Genomic DNA, 14,953 nt, shown 5'->3' with positions numbered 1-14,953 from the left:
GTTGTGTTAGTTTCTGCTGTATAGCAGTGACACAGTTATACATACGTATACATCCTTTTTCATATTCTTTTCCATGACGGTTCATCACAGGGTACTGAATATAGTTCCCTGTTCTATACAGTAGGACCCTGTTGTTTATCCAGCATCATTTATTTCTTTATTCCAGGGCTAGAGTTGCCTTGTTGATAATCTGTATTGGGGGGTTTTCTCATCTATATGGAAACACAATCAAAGCCGTAAATCAAGTTTCCGTATCAAGATTAGCACAGTGTCTTAAAATAAATGAACACTTTCATTTTTTTCCCCCTAGGGTCTCAGATAGTTCTTTTTGCATGGAAATTAATTTACTGTGCCCAGTTTTACAGAACATCCCTTACAATTGCCCACGCCCAGGTCCTTCCCCCAGTTAAGCCTTTGATAACATTCTCCATTTCTCCCATTGTCACTGGTCAACAGAAGGGCTTCACTTCTTCTGGTGTCAATGTGGATCATCTGAATTTCCCTAGAAGGATCAAGTATTTACTATTTTCAATTTTATCAGCAAAGTTTTCTATGTAGTATTTAAGTTTAAAATTTAAGTTGCATCCAGCCACTGTGGAAAACAGTGTGGAGGTTTCTTACAACACTAAAAATAGAGCTACCTTAGGATATAGCAATCCCACTCCTGGGCATATATCCGGAAAAAACTCTAATTCAAAAAGAAACATGCACCCAATGTTCACAGCAGTCAAGGCATGGAAGTTACCTAAATGTCCATCGACAGACGAATGGATAAAGAAGATGTGGTACATGTAATACAATGGAATACTACTCAGCCATAACAAAGGATGAAAGGATGCCATTTGCAGCAACATGGATGGACCTAGAGATGATCATACTAAGTGAAGTACGTCAGAGAAAGACATATATCATATGATAGCACTTATACGTGGAATCTAAAATATGATACAAATGAACTTATTTACAAAACAGAAACAGACTAACAGACATGGAAAACAAACTTATGGTTACCAAAGGAGAAAGGGGGGAGGGATAAATTGGGAATTGGGGATTAAGAGATACACACTACTATGTATAAAATAGATAACCAACAAGGACCTACTGTAGAGCACAGAGAACTCTACTCAATATCCTGTAATAATCTATAAGGGAAAACAATCTGAAAAAGAATATATACGTATGTACATATAACTGAATCACTTTCCTGTACACCTGAAAATAATACAACATTGTAATTCAACTATATTTCAATAAAAACGTAAAAAAAGAATCTTTAACTTAGCTTAGGACAGTTGCTTCTCAAAGTTGCCCACTCCCCCCCAAAATAACTGGCATTTGAATTTCCGTAGTTGAGACAAGAAACGGTACCCACACAGAGTGCTGTCTACAAGGATTCTGAAGTTGGCCACACCCCTGGCAGAGCCTCCTCCTTTAATAACGACTGGAGGGCACTGTGCAAGTGTCTGAGGCCCCCCAGGACAGCCAGTGGTGCGGGCCCATGAACCACGGCTGGGACCTGCTTCTTCAGGAGGAAGGACCAGGTGTGTGTGTGAGTCTTACCTGAGCAGGTTGGACACCTGAGGGGTGACCAGCACCACCAGCCTCCTGGTGGCCCTGTGGTCCCGCAATGATTGCCCCAGCACCAGGGCCCCCTGGCAGTAGACATCATTGGTAGCCAGCGTGACAAACGCCTGGTCAGACACTGTGGACGTGAACAAAAACAACAGGGTTATGTTTCCGACCGGTCTCACGGGACGGCGGGGCTGACGGTCACCTCCCAACTCTCTCAAGCTTCACGACTCTAACTGAATAACTGTTCGCTGTTCTAAAATACGCATCAAGGACATTTCACATGCATCCTTTTGTTTCAAAATAAAGCAAAAAAAATTCTTCTTCAGCACAATAAAAAGAAAAAGAAAAAAAACCACACACACACACACACACACACACACACACACAGGAAAAGAGGAAACCCTAAACATGAGGGAGACAAAGCCAAGTACAGCACGATTAAAATTCCCTGGTTCAGATGAACAGACACAAACTACTGTATATAAAATAAACATGAGGTCCTACTTGTATTGCACAGGGAACCATATTCATTATCCTGTAATAACCTATAAGGGAAACGAGTTGAAATAATATAGATATATACGTAAAACTGAATCACTTTGCTGTACACCTGAAACCAACACAACACCGTAAATCGTCTATACTTCAATTTTTAAAAATCTTCCTGGTGCTGCAACACGGCAAATGGGCATAGCTCAGACTCCTTATTTGATTCTGCATTCAAGTCTCAAAAACTCACCCAAAATATTTGGGTCTTTGGCGAACGCAAAGCAAAAGGTGGAAACAAAGCTTGGATTATCTGAGTTACCATGAGGACTCCCGCCCAGCTCAAAAGAACTGGGCTCTCAGAAGGAACAGCCAAAGCCATTAATTCAATTCCACACAACCCACTTGTTGGAAAGACTTCAACTCAAGGATATATGAGGCCGAGGAGATGGGAGAAGGGAAAATATATTGTCTCATTAACCAAAAGGCTCTCAGTTTCCTAATGTCTCCACCACAGCAGAGGAAGAAACTCAGACGGCCAATCCGATTTATGGCAGTTTTGAATCTAAGGGTGAACTCGTGACATTGACTTTTACGGGAACTTTGAAACAATGTGAGTCTGGGGCCCCCAGGAGCTGGTTGCCAGGATAAGAACAATGGGATCAAGAAATCCAGGCCTCAGCTCCCCTGCTGTCGACAGAAATTAGAATTCGCAGCCCACGGCTGGAACACACAGAGCTCAGTTCTCAAAGACCAGACGGTCCTCCCCTCCAGACGCTGTGCCCTCCCCAGAGCACGGCCCAAAGACACGGTCACGCCAAACAGAACACCAGGACCCAAGCTTCTGGCGCCGGTTTTCCTGGAGCTGGCATCTTAACCTTGACATTCCACTGGGATAAACACCCAAGTGTGCCCGTTCCTACGAGCTCCTGTCTACACGTTGTTGGGTTTCTTCCTGGATTAAGAGGGAATGAGAATTCCTGGCATTGCCACTGTGAGCTGAGTATTAAAAGACAGCAAACCTCAGAACTCAAGTCTGCAGCCCAAAAGATATCTGTCTAGCTACCCACCCATCCACCCATTTTTCTATCCATCTATCATTATCTAACATCTGTCTATCCAACTGTTTATCATTTATCTATTACCTATCTATTTATCTATATCTATCACCTATCTCTATCTATCTATAGACGGAGCCCCATCATCTGGGAGGTCTCTGGGAACCCAGATGGCTGAGGCATGGGGCAGGTGGGCTACAGTGGGACCAGGCAGCAGTGACGGGCAACTGTCCAAAGCTTCCAATTCTCGGGGAGGAGAGAGACAGGGCTGGGTCTGCACAGAGGGTTTTATGGAACTACTGGACTCTCCCTTTGCTAGGAGGAGGGATTATGGCTTCTATTAACAGGATGACAAGACAGCTCCAGCGGAGAGAAGACCCCCTTTCTCCAGCGACCCCAAGACTCAACCTCACGTTCTAGGTCAAAGACACATGACTCTGAAGGCCGGCCCCCAGGGGCCGGTGCATGATGGTGCAAAATCATGCCTGGATAAAAACTCCATCTCAAGTGCAAAGGCAGACCAGTGGATGTTAATGTCACAAAGGCTGAAAACTTCATGGAGAAGTCTGCAGATTCCAACACCACCTTACCTTTAAGAAACTCCTAGCTGTCAAGTTTGGGCATGGCATCAAAAAAACACGCCGCAATTATCCAAGCCTCCTGCATTGACAGGCTGAGTTTCCACCAGGCAGGGCGCTGGGGAGGGGACTTTTGGCATGCGTGCAGGGTGAGAAAACAGAAATAGAACGGGTGGCTGTCCTCCAACCCCAGGTTGGGAAAAAAAAAAAAAATGTCGCAAAATCGAGTTCATCCTGAAGACGGCGGTGGCTGACAGTTTTATAACGGGTCTGGGAGAAATGTTTACTTCTCTTTCTCTACTCCACCCACCTTACAACCAACCCCCGGACCCTCCCCCGAAATAACATCCCGGCTTTGTCCTCTGCCCCTCCTCTTTTACTCAAAGGTGTTTTTTGTTCCCTGCAAAGTGCTGAATACCCAGATGGGCTCTTTCTAGCACATTCCGTGGCCAATGTATCCGAACGTCCCTCCTGAATGCTACCATTATATTGACCCCAGCGGGTTGGCAGAAAATGCGTTTTTCACTCTGCAGAGCTCCAAACCGCCACCTGGAACAGACAGACTTTTCTGCTTCTCTGCGAAGAATCTGACAGCACACCGCAGCACACAGCAGGAAATCTGCCTTTTCTGCCCCAACAATTCTCCTCTCTAAGGCACAGAGGAGGAACAGAAGCATGGAAACCGCTCGCTGAATTACCAGATCGCTCCTCTGAATAAAAAGTAACCAGAATTTTTTTTTTTCTTAAAAATGCGCTCATGCATGTTCAGGCCCGGACTGGTGCAAGCACGATATGTCTTCACGATAAAAACAGGACGGGCATCTTTCCCATGGGTGGAGATTATGTTTCATCATATTTCTTGGGAGCTTTTTTTTGGGGGGGGGGCCATGTCGCAACATGTGGGATCTTAGTTCTCCCACCAGGTATGGAACCCGTGCCCCCTGCATTGGAAGCACGGAGTCCCAACCACTGGATCCGCAGGGAACTCCTTCATCATCACGTTTCTAAGCTTTGGAAGTCTACTGTCCAAATCGGATGTCCCCCCCAGACCCAAGAGAAGGCAGACAGGACCGAACTGCAGCCGTGGGGGGCCAGGGCTCGCCGAAGTCCCAGCATCTGGCCACAGTCGGCCTGCTGCGGGATTAAGCCTGGATCTTTATCGGAATAACCAGTTACGCCTCCAACCTGACCTCGAGGGGGGTAGGCTTGGTGAGGGGAACCAAAGGCTCTGTCTTCCCAGAGCCGTAGGGGCATGAACTCCCACGGGTCTCCGCGTCCGTGAGACGCCCACGCGTTTCCACGCTGGCCAACAAACCAGCCCATTTAATCTCCAAGGGCTACTTTTTTACAGAAGGAAAATTACCAAATCTCAGCGCCCCTTGACCATACTAAACCTCGCCCGCCTCCCAGCTGCTGAGACCCCCATCACCACCTGCCCCAGGGACACCAAGCTCTCCAGCCCCGAGGGACACTGGGGAGGCGCACCGTGGGAGCTGAGGGGTTGGGGGCGACCTTGCGCGCGCAAAGCGGGGGCCGCCCCCAGCGCGGGCCAATCTGAGCCGCGCCAGCAGAGCAGGGAGGCTGAGCACGAGGGGTCTTCCCGACTCACCCGGCATGGTCTGAGGCCCAGCGCGCCGTGGGCACCGGGCGGCCAAGTGCGCCTGGGCGCCGGGGGGGCCTCGAGCTGGGCCTGGCGGAGGCGTCGTCTCCAGGCGACCCGCGCGGAGTTCCAGGCCTGCGGAGACAGCTCGGCATTCCAGACAGACCCCCGGGGCTGCAGCACCGCCCTACAGCCCCTCCCCCCCGTCTCCCCACGTCCCCTCCGCGCTCCGGGGCGGCCCCTGCCCGCCCGGGTGTCCCCAGCGGCCTCGCCGCGCCCCGGGCAGCCTGTGTCCCAGGCTGGCCCGGCGCCCCTCGCCCCGCAGGATACTCTTCGCCCCGCGACCACCACTGCGCCCCCCCACCCGCGCCCTTCCTCAGCGCTCGGGCAGCCCGCGCGCCCCGCTCCGCCCCCAGGCCCCCGAGCGCCCAGGCCGCCTCCGCGCCCCTCCCCAGGCCCAGCACCTCCTCTGCGCCCCCGAAGCTTCCGCCCGGCCTCCCCCGCCCCCCGGCCTTCCGCACCCCTGCGCCCCGCCCCGCTCCTCCCCCGCGCTCGGGCAGCTTCAGCGCCAAGTCCCCGCCGCGCCCAGGCCGCCTCCGCGCCGCCCGGCCCCTGCGCCCCGGCACCTGCGGCGCTCCGGCAGCCTCTGCCCGGGCCGGCGCCCCTGCCCTGCGCCCACCACGCGTCCCCGGCGCCCCAGCGCCTCGGCCCGGCCGGCTGGGCTGCGCTCCGGAACCCCGGCCCCGCCCCCGCTCTGCCGCCCCGGGCGCCGGTCCACGCGGCCGCCGCAGCCCCGCGCCAGGCCGGCGCCGCCTCGTGCCCCTGACGCCCCGGAAGGAGAGCCGGGAGGAGGCAGCGGCCGCCGGGCACCCTCCCCCCGCCCCGGTCCCCCGACCCCTCCCCGCCCGATCCAGGAGTCTGCGGCGTCTCCGCTCGGACACCTCACCTTTAACCGGCCAGCCCCAAAGTAAACGTTTGCAGTGGCCTCCCGGGCCGGGCCCAAGGCCGGCGCGCTGCCCGGGCAGAGGCCAGGCTGGAAACGTGATCTTACTGAACGAACGCTCAGTGAGCGAAGGAAAGGGGCGTGCAAGTGTGCACGGTGCGTGCACGCAGGAGAGAGTAACCGAAAATAAGTGAGGGATGGGCACCTCGGCTGCTGAATACGTGCGTCAGGGAGTGAGAGAATTATGAGTGAATGAATGACTTGAGTAGATAAACGAGGGAATACATTTATGAATGAATGCATGCATGAGCGAGTGAATTAATGAATTGTGAATGCCTGCAGGAGTGGACGAATGGAATGAATGAATGCACATGTGAGAGCACGCAGGGGTGGGTGAGGAGGGAATTAATGCACGTGTGAGTGCATGCCCGCATGAGTGGACGAGTCGCCATCTGAACCCTGTGAGCCACGGCGGGTTGTAGAGAGGGAGAGAGGAGTGGGCCAGATGCTGTCCTCAGGGAGGATGCGGCCACTGGCTGGGGCCATAGGAGCGCATAAGTACCAGGGGCCCGAGAAGCCAGGCGCTATCTCAGGAATTCTCCCACCTGCTGGACCTTGCCCATCCAGCACGTTGTCATGTCCTGCGGAATCAAGGGTCCAGGGAACACGGATCGACAGAAGGAATGGACGTTCCTGTTCTGCAGGAACTGAACAACGGGGCTTCCTGCTCTGAAAATGTCACCTGGGGGGTGGGCGGGAGGCGTCCCAGCGGGGGTCACCTCTCCACTACACCCCAGCTACAGCCCCAGCAGACCTCACACCCACCCCACCCCCTCCCCGCCCGTGTCGCTTCTCCACCATCTGTGGAAACGTCAACATAGTTTTAACAAAGCCAAAGGAGTTCTTCCCACGCGGATGTCCTGATCTCGGGGAACTCGCCCCCTCAGGGTTCCACACCTCACACTTTGGGAACCGGTACAATTTAAGCTCAAGAAGCGACAGAAAAAATCTTAAGAGGACATAGCCGATGCTAAACCTCGTTATCGATCAGCACACTAAGGCGTGGATGTCACCCATCGCCCAGCAGACTGGGATATCTGTCTGGGCTTTTTGCTGGATTTCATGCCCCATGGGGAACAGGGGGCTTTGCAGGCTTAAAAGCCATCGGGGCTCACTTGCCTTGGAGCGAGAAGGGGAGTCCCCGTGACAAGTGGGGAGACAGATGAGGAAAGAGCCCAGAATCTCAGGGCATCTGTCCACAGAGACAGCACCATGGATGGCTAGCCATCGGCCTCGAGGGACAGATACCGCAGGTGTTTTCAGCATCCCGTCACAGATGGGCTCAGCGCTATCTCAGAAATCGCACCCAGGTGACAGAGCTGGGCCAGGCCGGCTGGAAAACGCTAGGGCAGGACCCCACCTCATCACGCTGTCTCCAAAATGCAGATCTCGTATGCGATGAAAGTGTGGCTGGTCTCCCTCAGCAGGAAAAGGGCACGGACCCCTCTGCCCGCCCCCTGGGCACTATGTGCATGTACTTATTATCGGGGTGCTGCAAGATGTCTGCAGGACTTACTGAGCCTCTAGACGTCTCCCTGAAATCCCTGCAGCTTCTGAGCCATTGGTGGAAGCATCAGGACCTGAGTAACAACCAGGGGAAGACTTCTGCAGTCAGTGCTGGTTTTGGTTTTGTTTTGTTTTTTTCCTTAACCATTTTTTAAAATTGAAGTATAGTTAATTTACAATGTTGTGTTACTTTCTGGTATACAGCAAAGTGATTCAGTTGTATGTATATTCTTTTCAAGATTCTTTTCCATTATAGAAAAGAATCTTTCTTTTTAATAAAAGATTAATAAAAAGAATCTACTTCCATTTATTTTCCATCTTGTTATAACAAGATACTGAATATAGTTCCTTGTGCTATACAGTAGGTCCTTGTTTATTCTATATACAGTAGTGTGTACCTGTTAATCCCGTACTCCTAATTTATCCCTCCCCCCGTCCCTTTCCCCTTTGGTAACCATAAGTCTGTTTCCTACATCTGTGACTCTGTTTCTGTCTTGTATACGAGTTCATTTGTATCATTTTTGTAGATTCCACATGTAAGTGCTATCAAATGATATTTGTCTTTCTCTGTCTGACTTACTTAATATGACAGTGCTGGTTTTCTGTCCCCTGCCAGGCAATCTGAAAGAGGTCGAGGTGCTTCTGATGCAGCCGACAGTCTCAGGAAGGGTCCGTTCTGAGCCCCGAGGTCTCCTCAGCCCCCAGCGGCCCCTTGGCTTCCAGAGGAAGGGGACGGTTTCCCAGCCTCTCTGCTTGTCTGGCTGTTGTCTCCAGTGTTTGCCAAGTGTCCCCACTCATCCGTGCCACAGGGTCATTCCCTTTGGCCCCATTCTGGCCTCTTTCTGCCCCAGGGGTGCAGTGCTCCTGTGTGACACTGGGGATGGGGAAAAGGACCCACCAGAGCGTTCTGACAACAAGAGGTCCCCTTTGAAACGTCCCAGACAGCGTCTGCGTCCTTCAGTCCACAGTGCGGGGTGGTGAGATTCCAAAATTTTCCCTTTGCCCTGGGTTAGAAGTTACCCGCCAGCAGCACTTCCACCTCAGGACCAGGGACGTTCAGAACTGGGTGACTCTCGGATGTGGGGTGTCCTGTGCACTGGGGGGTGTGGAGAAGCATCCCTGGTACCCACACCCCACAAAGTGAAGCCAAATACGACTCCACACATCACCAACTGTGCCCCTGGGGAGAGGACCATACAGGGTTTCAAACTACAATCGTAAATAGATGATAGATAGATAGATAGATAAATCATAGATAGACAGATATAGATACATAGATGATAGATCTAACAGGTAAATGATAATAGAATTATAATAGATAATAGATAGGTAGATGATAGATATGATAGATCCAAAGATAGAAAGATAGATAGGGGGCCGAAGTCTTTGCTGTCATGGGCGCATCCTGTGCCCTGTGGGGTCTGGAGCAGCTTCCCTGGTCTCCACCCATCAGATACCAGTATCCTCCCAGTTGTGACAGTAAAAGCGTCCTTAGGCATCGCCAAGTGTCTCTGGGGGAGTAAAATTGTCTCTGGTTGTGAACTACAGCCAGAGAGAGAGAGGGAGAAAGACAGAGATGATGGAAGATGATAGATGATTGACATGTGGATAGATTGACAGGATAGATACACAGATAGATGACAGATAATAGGTTAATTATAATTATATAGATAATAGGGAGAGAGGTTGATTGATAAATAGTTAGATGATAGAATCTCTCATGCTAAGTCAGGGTGTCTCAGCCTCAGCACTACTGACCTCTGGGGCTGGGGGACTCTGATGTGAGGCGTCCTGTGCCCCGTGGGGTGTGGAGCAGCTTCCCTGGTCTCCACCCGCCAGGTGCCAGGAGCTCCCCTTCCCCAGTTGCGACAGCTTGACAACTGTGTCTCTGGTTTTTTTTTTAATTAATTAATTAATTTATTTATTTATGGCTGTGTTGGGTCTTCGTTTCTGTGCGAGGGCTTTCTCTAGTTGCGGCGAGCGGGGGCCACTCTTCATCGCGGTGTGCGGGCCTCTCACTGTCGCGGCCTCTCTTGTTGCGGAGCACAGGCTCCAGACGCGCAGGCTCAGTAGTTGTGGCGCACGGGCCCAGCTGCTCCGCGGCATGTGGGATCTTCCCAGACCAGGGCTCGAACCCATGCCCCCTGCATTGGCAGGCAGACTCTCAACCACTGCGCCACCAGGGAAGCCCTGTGTCTCTGTTTTGACACCAGCTGAGAGAAGGAGGGGATTTCTTTGGCCCAGAGGGGAAGAGAGGGTTAAAAAAGCTACATTCCAGGTTAGGGGAAGGGGCGTGGATCCTGGCACGTCCTTGCCGGGTTGGGGAGAAAATGAGGACCTTCCACGCCAAGTTGAAACCCAGACACTGAGAAGGCAGATTCCTTCAACCCCATCCCTAAACGCACCATTTCATTACGCTTTCCCGCTGGTAAAGAATCCTAGGAATCCCGAATTCTACCCAAGCCACAGCAGGACAGGAAATAACGCCAGGCGTTGATACATTTGGGAGAAGTAAGCATCGCCTCCCGCCCACCCACCCAAGCCGGTCCCCCCCAGGCTGTGTTTCACTCCGAGCGCTCCCTCCCCCCCATTTTTGCTTCCCTGGGTCAGCGCTGGGTCAGCCCTGCATCGGCAGCGGTATCAGCATCCCCTGGGAAATTCTGAGAAATGCACATTCTCAGGTCTCCCGAACATCAGGAAACTGAGTCTCTCCTACCCTGTGTTAACAAGCCCCCCCTTCCCCGCACCATCCACCCTCAAGGTTGAGAACCGTGGTTCTGATTGCCGACATTTGGGCTTTGTGGGGAGGGACCAGTGGGAGCCTGAGGGGCTAGAGAGGGTGGGAAGGCCCGAGCAGGTTGCCTGTCTCCCAGCACCCACTTCCGTAGACGTGCCCCCAGCCCCTGCCCCCATGCTCTCCCACCCGCTGCTTCCAGCTCTGCCTTGGAGCCCGGAAAGCAGGGCAGAAGGCACTCAGCCACAGGCAGTCCTCCCAGATCCCTGGGCAAAGGTTAGGTCCATTTTTAAACCCAGAGCAGGCATCCTGCCGTGGGCGCTGCCGGGTTCCTCTGGGGGAGGGGGAGGGTCTCCAGGAAGCCAGGACGGTGGGCACCTGGTGAGCGGTGGGCGCCGTCAGCGGAAGGCGGTCTCTTCTCGGGGTGCCTCAGGAAGGAGGTTTGCCCGCGGCGAAAGTGAGCCTGCCTGCTCCCCAGGAGACATTCAGAGAAATTGAGTCTTTCGTTGGTGCGTCAGTTGCAACATTGTTGGAAAGTTACAGGGCCCTGTGAGGGGCATAGTTCAAGCCCAGGAGCTAGAAGCAGATGCCGACCAACTGGGTCACTGGCCACGTTTTTGTGACAAAGATCCTATGAATTACCTTGAAAGATAAGTGAGAGGAGAGAAAAGAAGTCTGCAGTATGTATACATCCATATATGTGTGCGTCCCAATTGCAATGATAGATCCGTTTGCGTTTTTTTTTAATTTTTTGGCCACGTGGCATGTGGGATCTTAGTTCCCCAACCAGGGATGGAACCCACGCCCCCTGTATTGGAAGGGCACAGTCTTAACCACTGGACTGCCAGGGAAGTCCTTATAATCTGTACACATTAACCTAGTAAGATATAAAGGACCACAGTTGCAAGAAAACATGAAGCAAAGCATTTACATCACATGCTACTGGTTACCACTCAACCACCATTTATTTTTCTGTTATTTGTTTTTAACAGAACTGGGCTATTCCTCCAGGATTTATGCATCCCAATTTCAGCAAGGGGCTGTGTGGCCCATTGTGTGTGAGTGAGGAATGAGGCAGGGTCAGCTGCTGGCTTCTGGAAAGAGGTCTTCACTCTCAAAAGAGGAAATGGCCTTAATTGGGCCTCCAGATATTAGTGGGTGAGGCTGTGATGGCTGGAGCTACAGAGCCACTTGCTGCCATGAGTGAAACTGGTTAATGCCCGGTGAACCATGACAGAACACCATTAAATCCTCAAATTATCCCCAATCCAGACGCCCTAAACCTCAGTAAGTCCCCTTACAAGATACTGTCTTTATAGTGTTAGCTATTTTGAGATGGACTTTCTGTTACTTCAGCATGAAAGCATCCTAATTTATACCACATGGCAGAAATCCTCAAGCAGTTTGGTCACTGGATTCCTGACACTCAAAGACTAGTGAGAAACCCAAAGAGCTTTTGCTTATGTAGGTTTTAAATATCCATATTTTCTGTATTAGAAATTAAAACTGAAAATGTTAGATATTTATCTATAAATATCTATGTTTTCTATATTCAAATTTAAAACTGAAATTTTTAGATATTTATTTATAAGTATCCATATTTTCTGTATTAGAAATTAAAACTGAAAATTTTTGATATTTATTCATTTAATAAGTTTAAAGATAACAATAATAAACCCATTCCATTTTGTATAAATAGCATATTTTGACAGAAAAATAAGTTTATTTTCCCAAACAAAAACTGGGGGAGAGGGAAAGAGTAGTATTAATTTACACATCTGAACATCTCTTTCATGTCTCGCTTAATAGAAGATGACTGATTTCTCATATTTACTTCTACATTTGTTCTGTTGCAATAATAGTTTAGGTTGAAATGGGTAAAGAAAATCTGGCCTCCCCCAGATGGGTAGTTAGAAAAGAGAGGAATATTTTAATTGGGTTTTCACACAGTTGACCTTCTTCTTTGATGCCACACCAAAACTTGATAATTGGTAGTTTCTTTAAGGTTCCATGATTTCAGCATGGAATTTGGATACCAATCAATGAATTTTGTACTCTATGTAAAATTAGAATCCACAGCTTTATCTTGAACTTCAGACGGATCTTTTATCCACTTAGGATCTTGCAATATCATGCATGGGGCATCTGGAGGTGTTCCAAATGTTGGCACATTCTATTTCATAATATATATATTTTAAAACCTCACATTTGTTCATATCTCTATTAATCTCATCACATAAAGGTCTTTAGCTAGAATAACAAGAGGAAACAACTCCTCTGTAATGTGAAGTTTGTGGCCTAAATAAGAAATTCTGCTATGGACTGAATGTGTGTGTCCCCAAAATCTACATGTTGAAGCCCTGACCCCCAGTGGGATGTGTTAGGAGATGGGCCCCTGGGCAGGTTTGAATGAAGTCATGAGGGTGGGACCCCCATGATGGCATTAGTGCCCTTAGAAGAAGAAAAAGAGGCACCGGAGCTCTCTCTCCACCATGTGAGGACACAGTAAGAAGGCAGCCGTCTATAAATCTGGAAGAGAGGCTCACCGGGAACTAATCTGCCCAGCCGGTGATCTCAGACTCCCAGCCTCCAGAACCGCGAAAAACAAACGTCTGTTATTGAATCCCCGCAGTTTGTGGTGTTCTATTACGGAAGCCTGAGCTGAGACAGATTCATTCATTCTTCCAAGTGTTGACTGAATAAATAGTTATCGAGCACCTACTGCACGCCAGTCACCGCTCTAGGAGTTACGGACACTCCCATGCTTTTATAGATGTACCTTCTGGGGGTGGGGGGGAGGGGAAAAAGCCAGGCAATAAACAATAAAAAGTTATACTGCATAAGATGTGGGAAGTGGATACAAGATAGAGAACAAAAGTTTGGGCAGAGGAGGTGGGTGAGGGAATGCGCGGGGTTGGGGAAGGGGCTGGGACTGCAATGGTCCCATCTCCCTAACTATCTCCCCTTTGGTCTACAGCCAAAGGTGAGCGTGTCAGATTTTGCCCCCAGCCCTCCACCCCAGGGGCAAAATGTTCCATGTTTGTCAGGTCCAAGTACTGTTTTCAATTTCAGTTGAGGGGAGTTTGGGACGTCGTCTGTGCTTCCACAGACCATTTATGCATCCCCAGCAATTTATAGAGGAGCAGTTATGTTGGACGCATGCCAGTGTGAGAAGGGGTGGATGGCCAGGATGAGGAGGGAGATAGCTGCAAGGCACAGATGTGCACTGCATTTATATTTGGAACTGCGGGGGACATGCCTCCGTTAGGAAGATGGGACTGGGGCAGAGGCCAACCCACAGCACCGAAGCCCTTCAGTGTCAGGAACCAGAATAGTACATGGTGTGAAACCAGACAAGCAAATTCTAATCCCTTATGGGTCTGACCTGCAAATAAGGGTTCACAGGACGGGGCTGGCCCATGGACACCTTGACCCTCTTTCTCTCTTTCCCAGGAAATCTCACGAGCCTTTCACCAACAGGCTCAGACAGAAGTTGTGTTAGAAGACATTGGATTTCTAAAGAAAGCAGAATAGGCACCGAATAACCCCACCAAGACTAACATTTACGTTAAAAACACCATAGCAGATGGTGACCTTTTCCATGGGACATCCAATGGGAATCTCTAGTGTGGGACATCCAGTGGGATTCCCTAGTGTGCGTGGGCTATAGCAATTTGCAAGGTATTGATGATTACCCATTTTTTTTAAACCATGATTTAAAAAATGCTAAACTAATTTTAAAGCCATTTCACAAATTTACAATGGCTCCACAAGTAATTGAGCATTCTGGGGGAGACTTCTTTTGTAAATCTCCTGAATTCTAACAGTTACTACTTTGACCCTGGAAGGTGCATGGTGGCGACTATAATACACTACACCTGCCCAGTCAACCTTGGAACTAGTTATATCTTTACTAACAATTTACTGTCAATGACACCCATGTGTATGTGTACATGTGTAAAATATTTAATGTATCTTAAAAGTTGATTTTTTTCATGTCTTCCTACTAAAATAGAACATATGTATATGTCCTTGACATTACTATTACTCAAACTCGCACTTGGTGTTTCTAATCAGAACATCAGTTATTTTGTTCACTTTCTAGATTGCTACTCTTTGACTGATAGATTTAACATTGGCTTGATGGTCTAATAAATCATTCTCTGTTTGCCAAATTGAAAATGTTTATTTCTTTCAATTAATTTATTTTTTAAAATGTTATATAATTAAGTTTTGTAAGGTTTGTGTGTCATTTCTTCTTTTTTTAATATTCTTTTTCATACTTGTTTCCATGATGGTTTATCACAGGATATTGAATATAGTTCCCTGTGCTATACAGTAGGACCTTGCTGTTTATCCATCCTATATATATAATAGTGTGCAACTGCTAATCCCAACTCCCAATCCATCCCTGCC

The 14,953-nt window shown here is 49.5% G+C and overlaps 1 protein-coding gene across 1 annotated transcript in view; it reads right to left on the bottom strand.

The window, feature by feature from the left end:
• The window catches only part of LOC133081995 (glycogenin-2-like), a 37,262-nt gene extending 31,875 nt beyond the window's left edge, over nt 1–5,387 (bottom strand). Inside the window, exons 1-2 of the mRNA XM_061178345.1 lie at nt 5,304–5,387; nt 1,561–1,702 (exon numbers count right to left, since the gene is read on the bottom strand). Of these exons, the coding sequence (XP_061034328.1) occupies nt 1,561–1,702; nt 5,304–5,310 (149 nt within the window). The 5' untranslated portion in view covers nt 5,311–5,387. The remainder of the gene's footprint in view (nt 1–1,560; nt 1,703–5,303) is intronic.
• Nucleotides 5,388–14,953: the final 9,566 nt, after the last annotated feature.

The sequence above is a fragment of the Eubalaena glacialis genome, chromosome X, assembly GCF_028564815.1.
Source record: "Eubalaena glacialis isolate mEubGla1 chromosome X, mEubGla1.1.hap2.+ XY, whole genome shotgun sequence".
Lineage (NCBI taxonomy): Eukaryota > Metazoa > Chordata > Mammalia > Artiodactyla > Balaenidae > Eubalaena > Eubalaena glacialis.
Note: the sequence above shows the minus strand (reverse complement) of the source record. Positions and strands in the feature narration are given on the sequence as shown.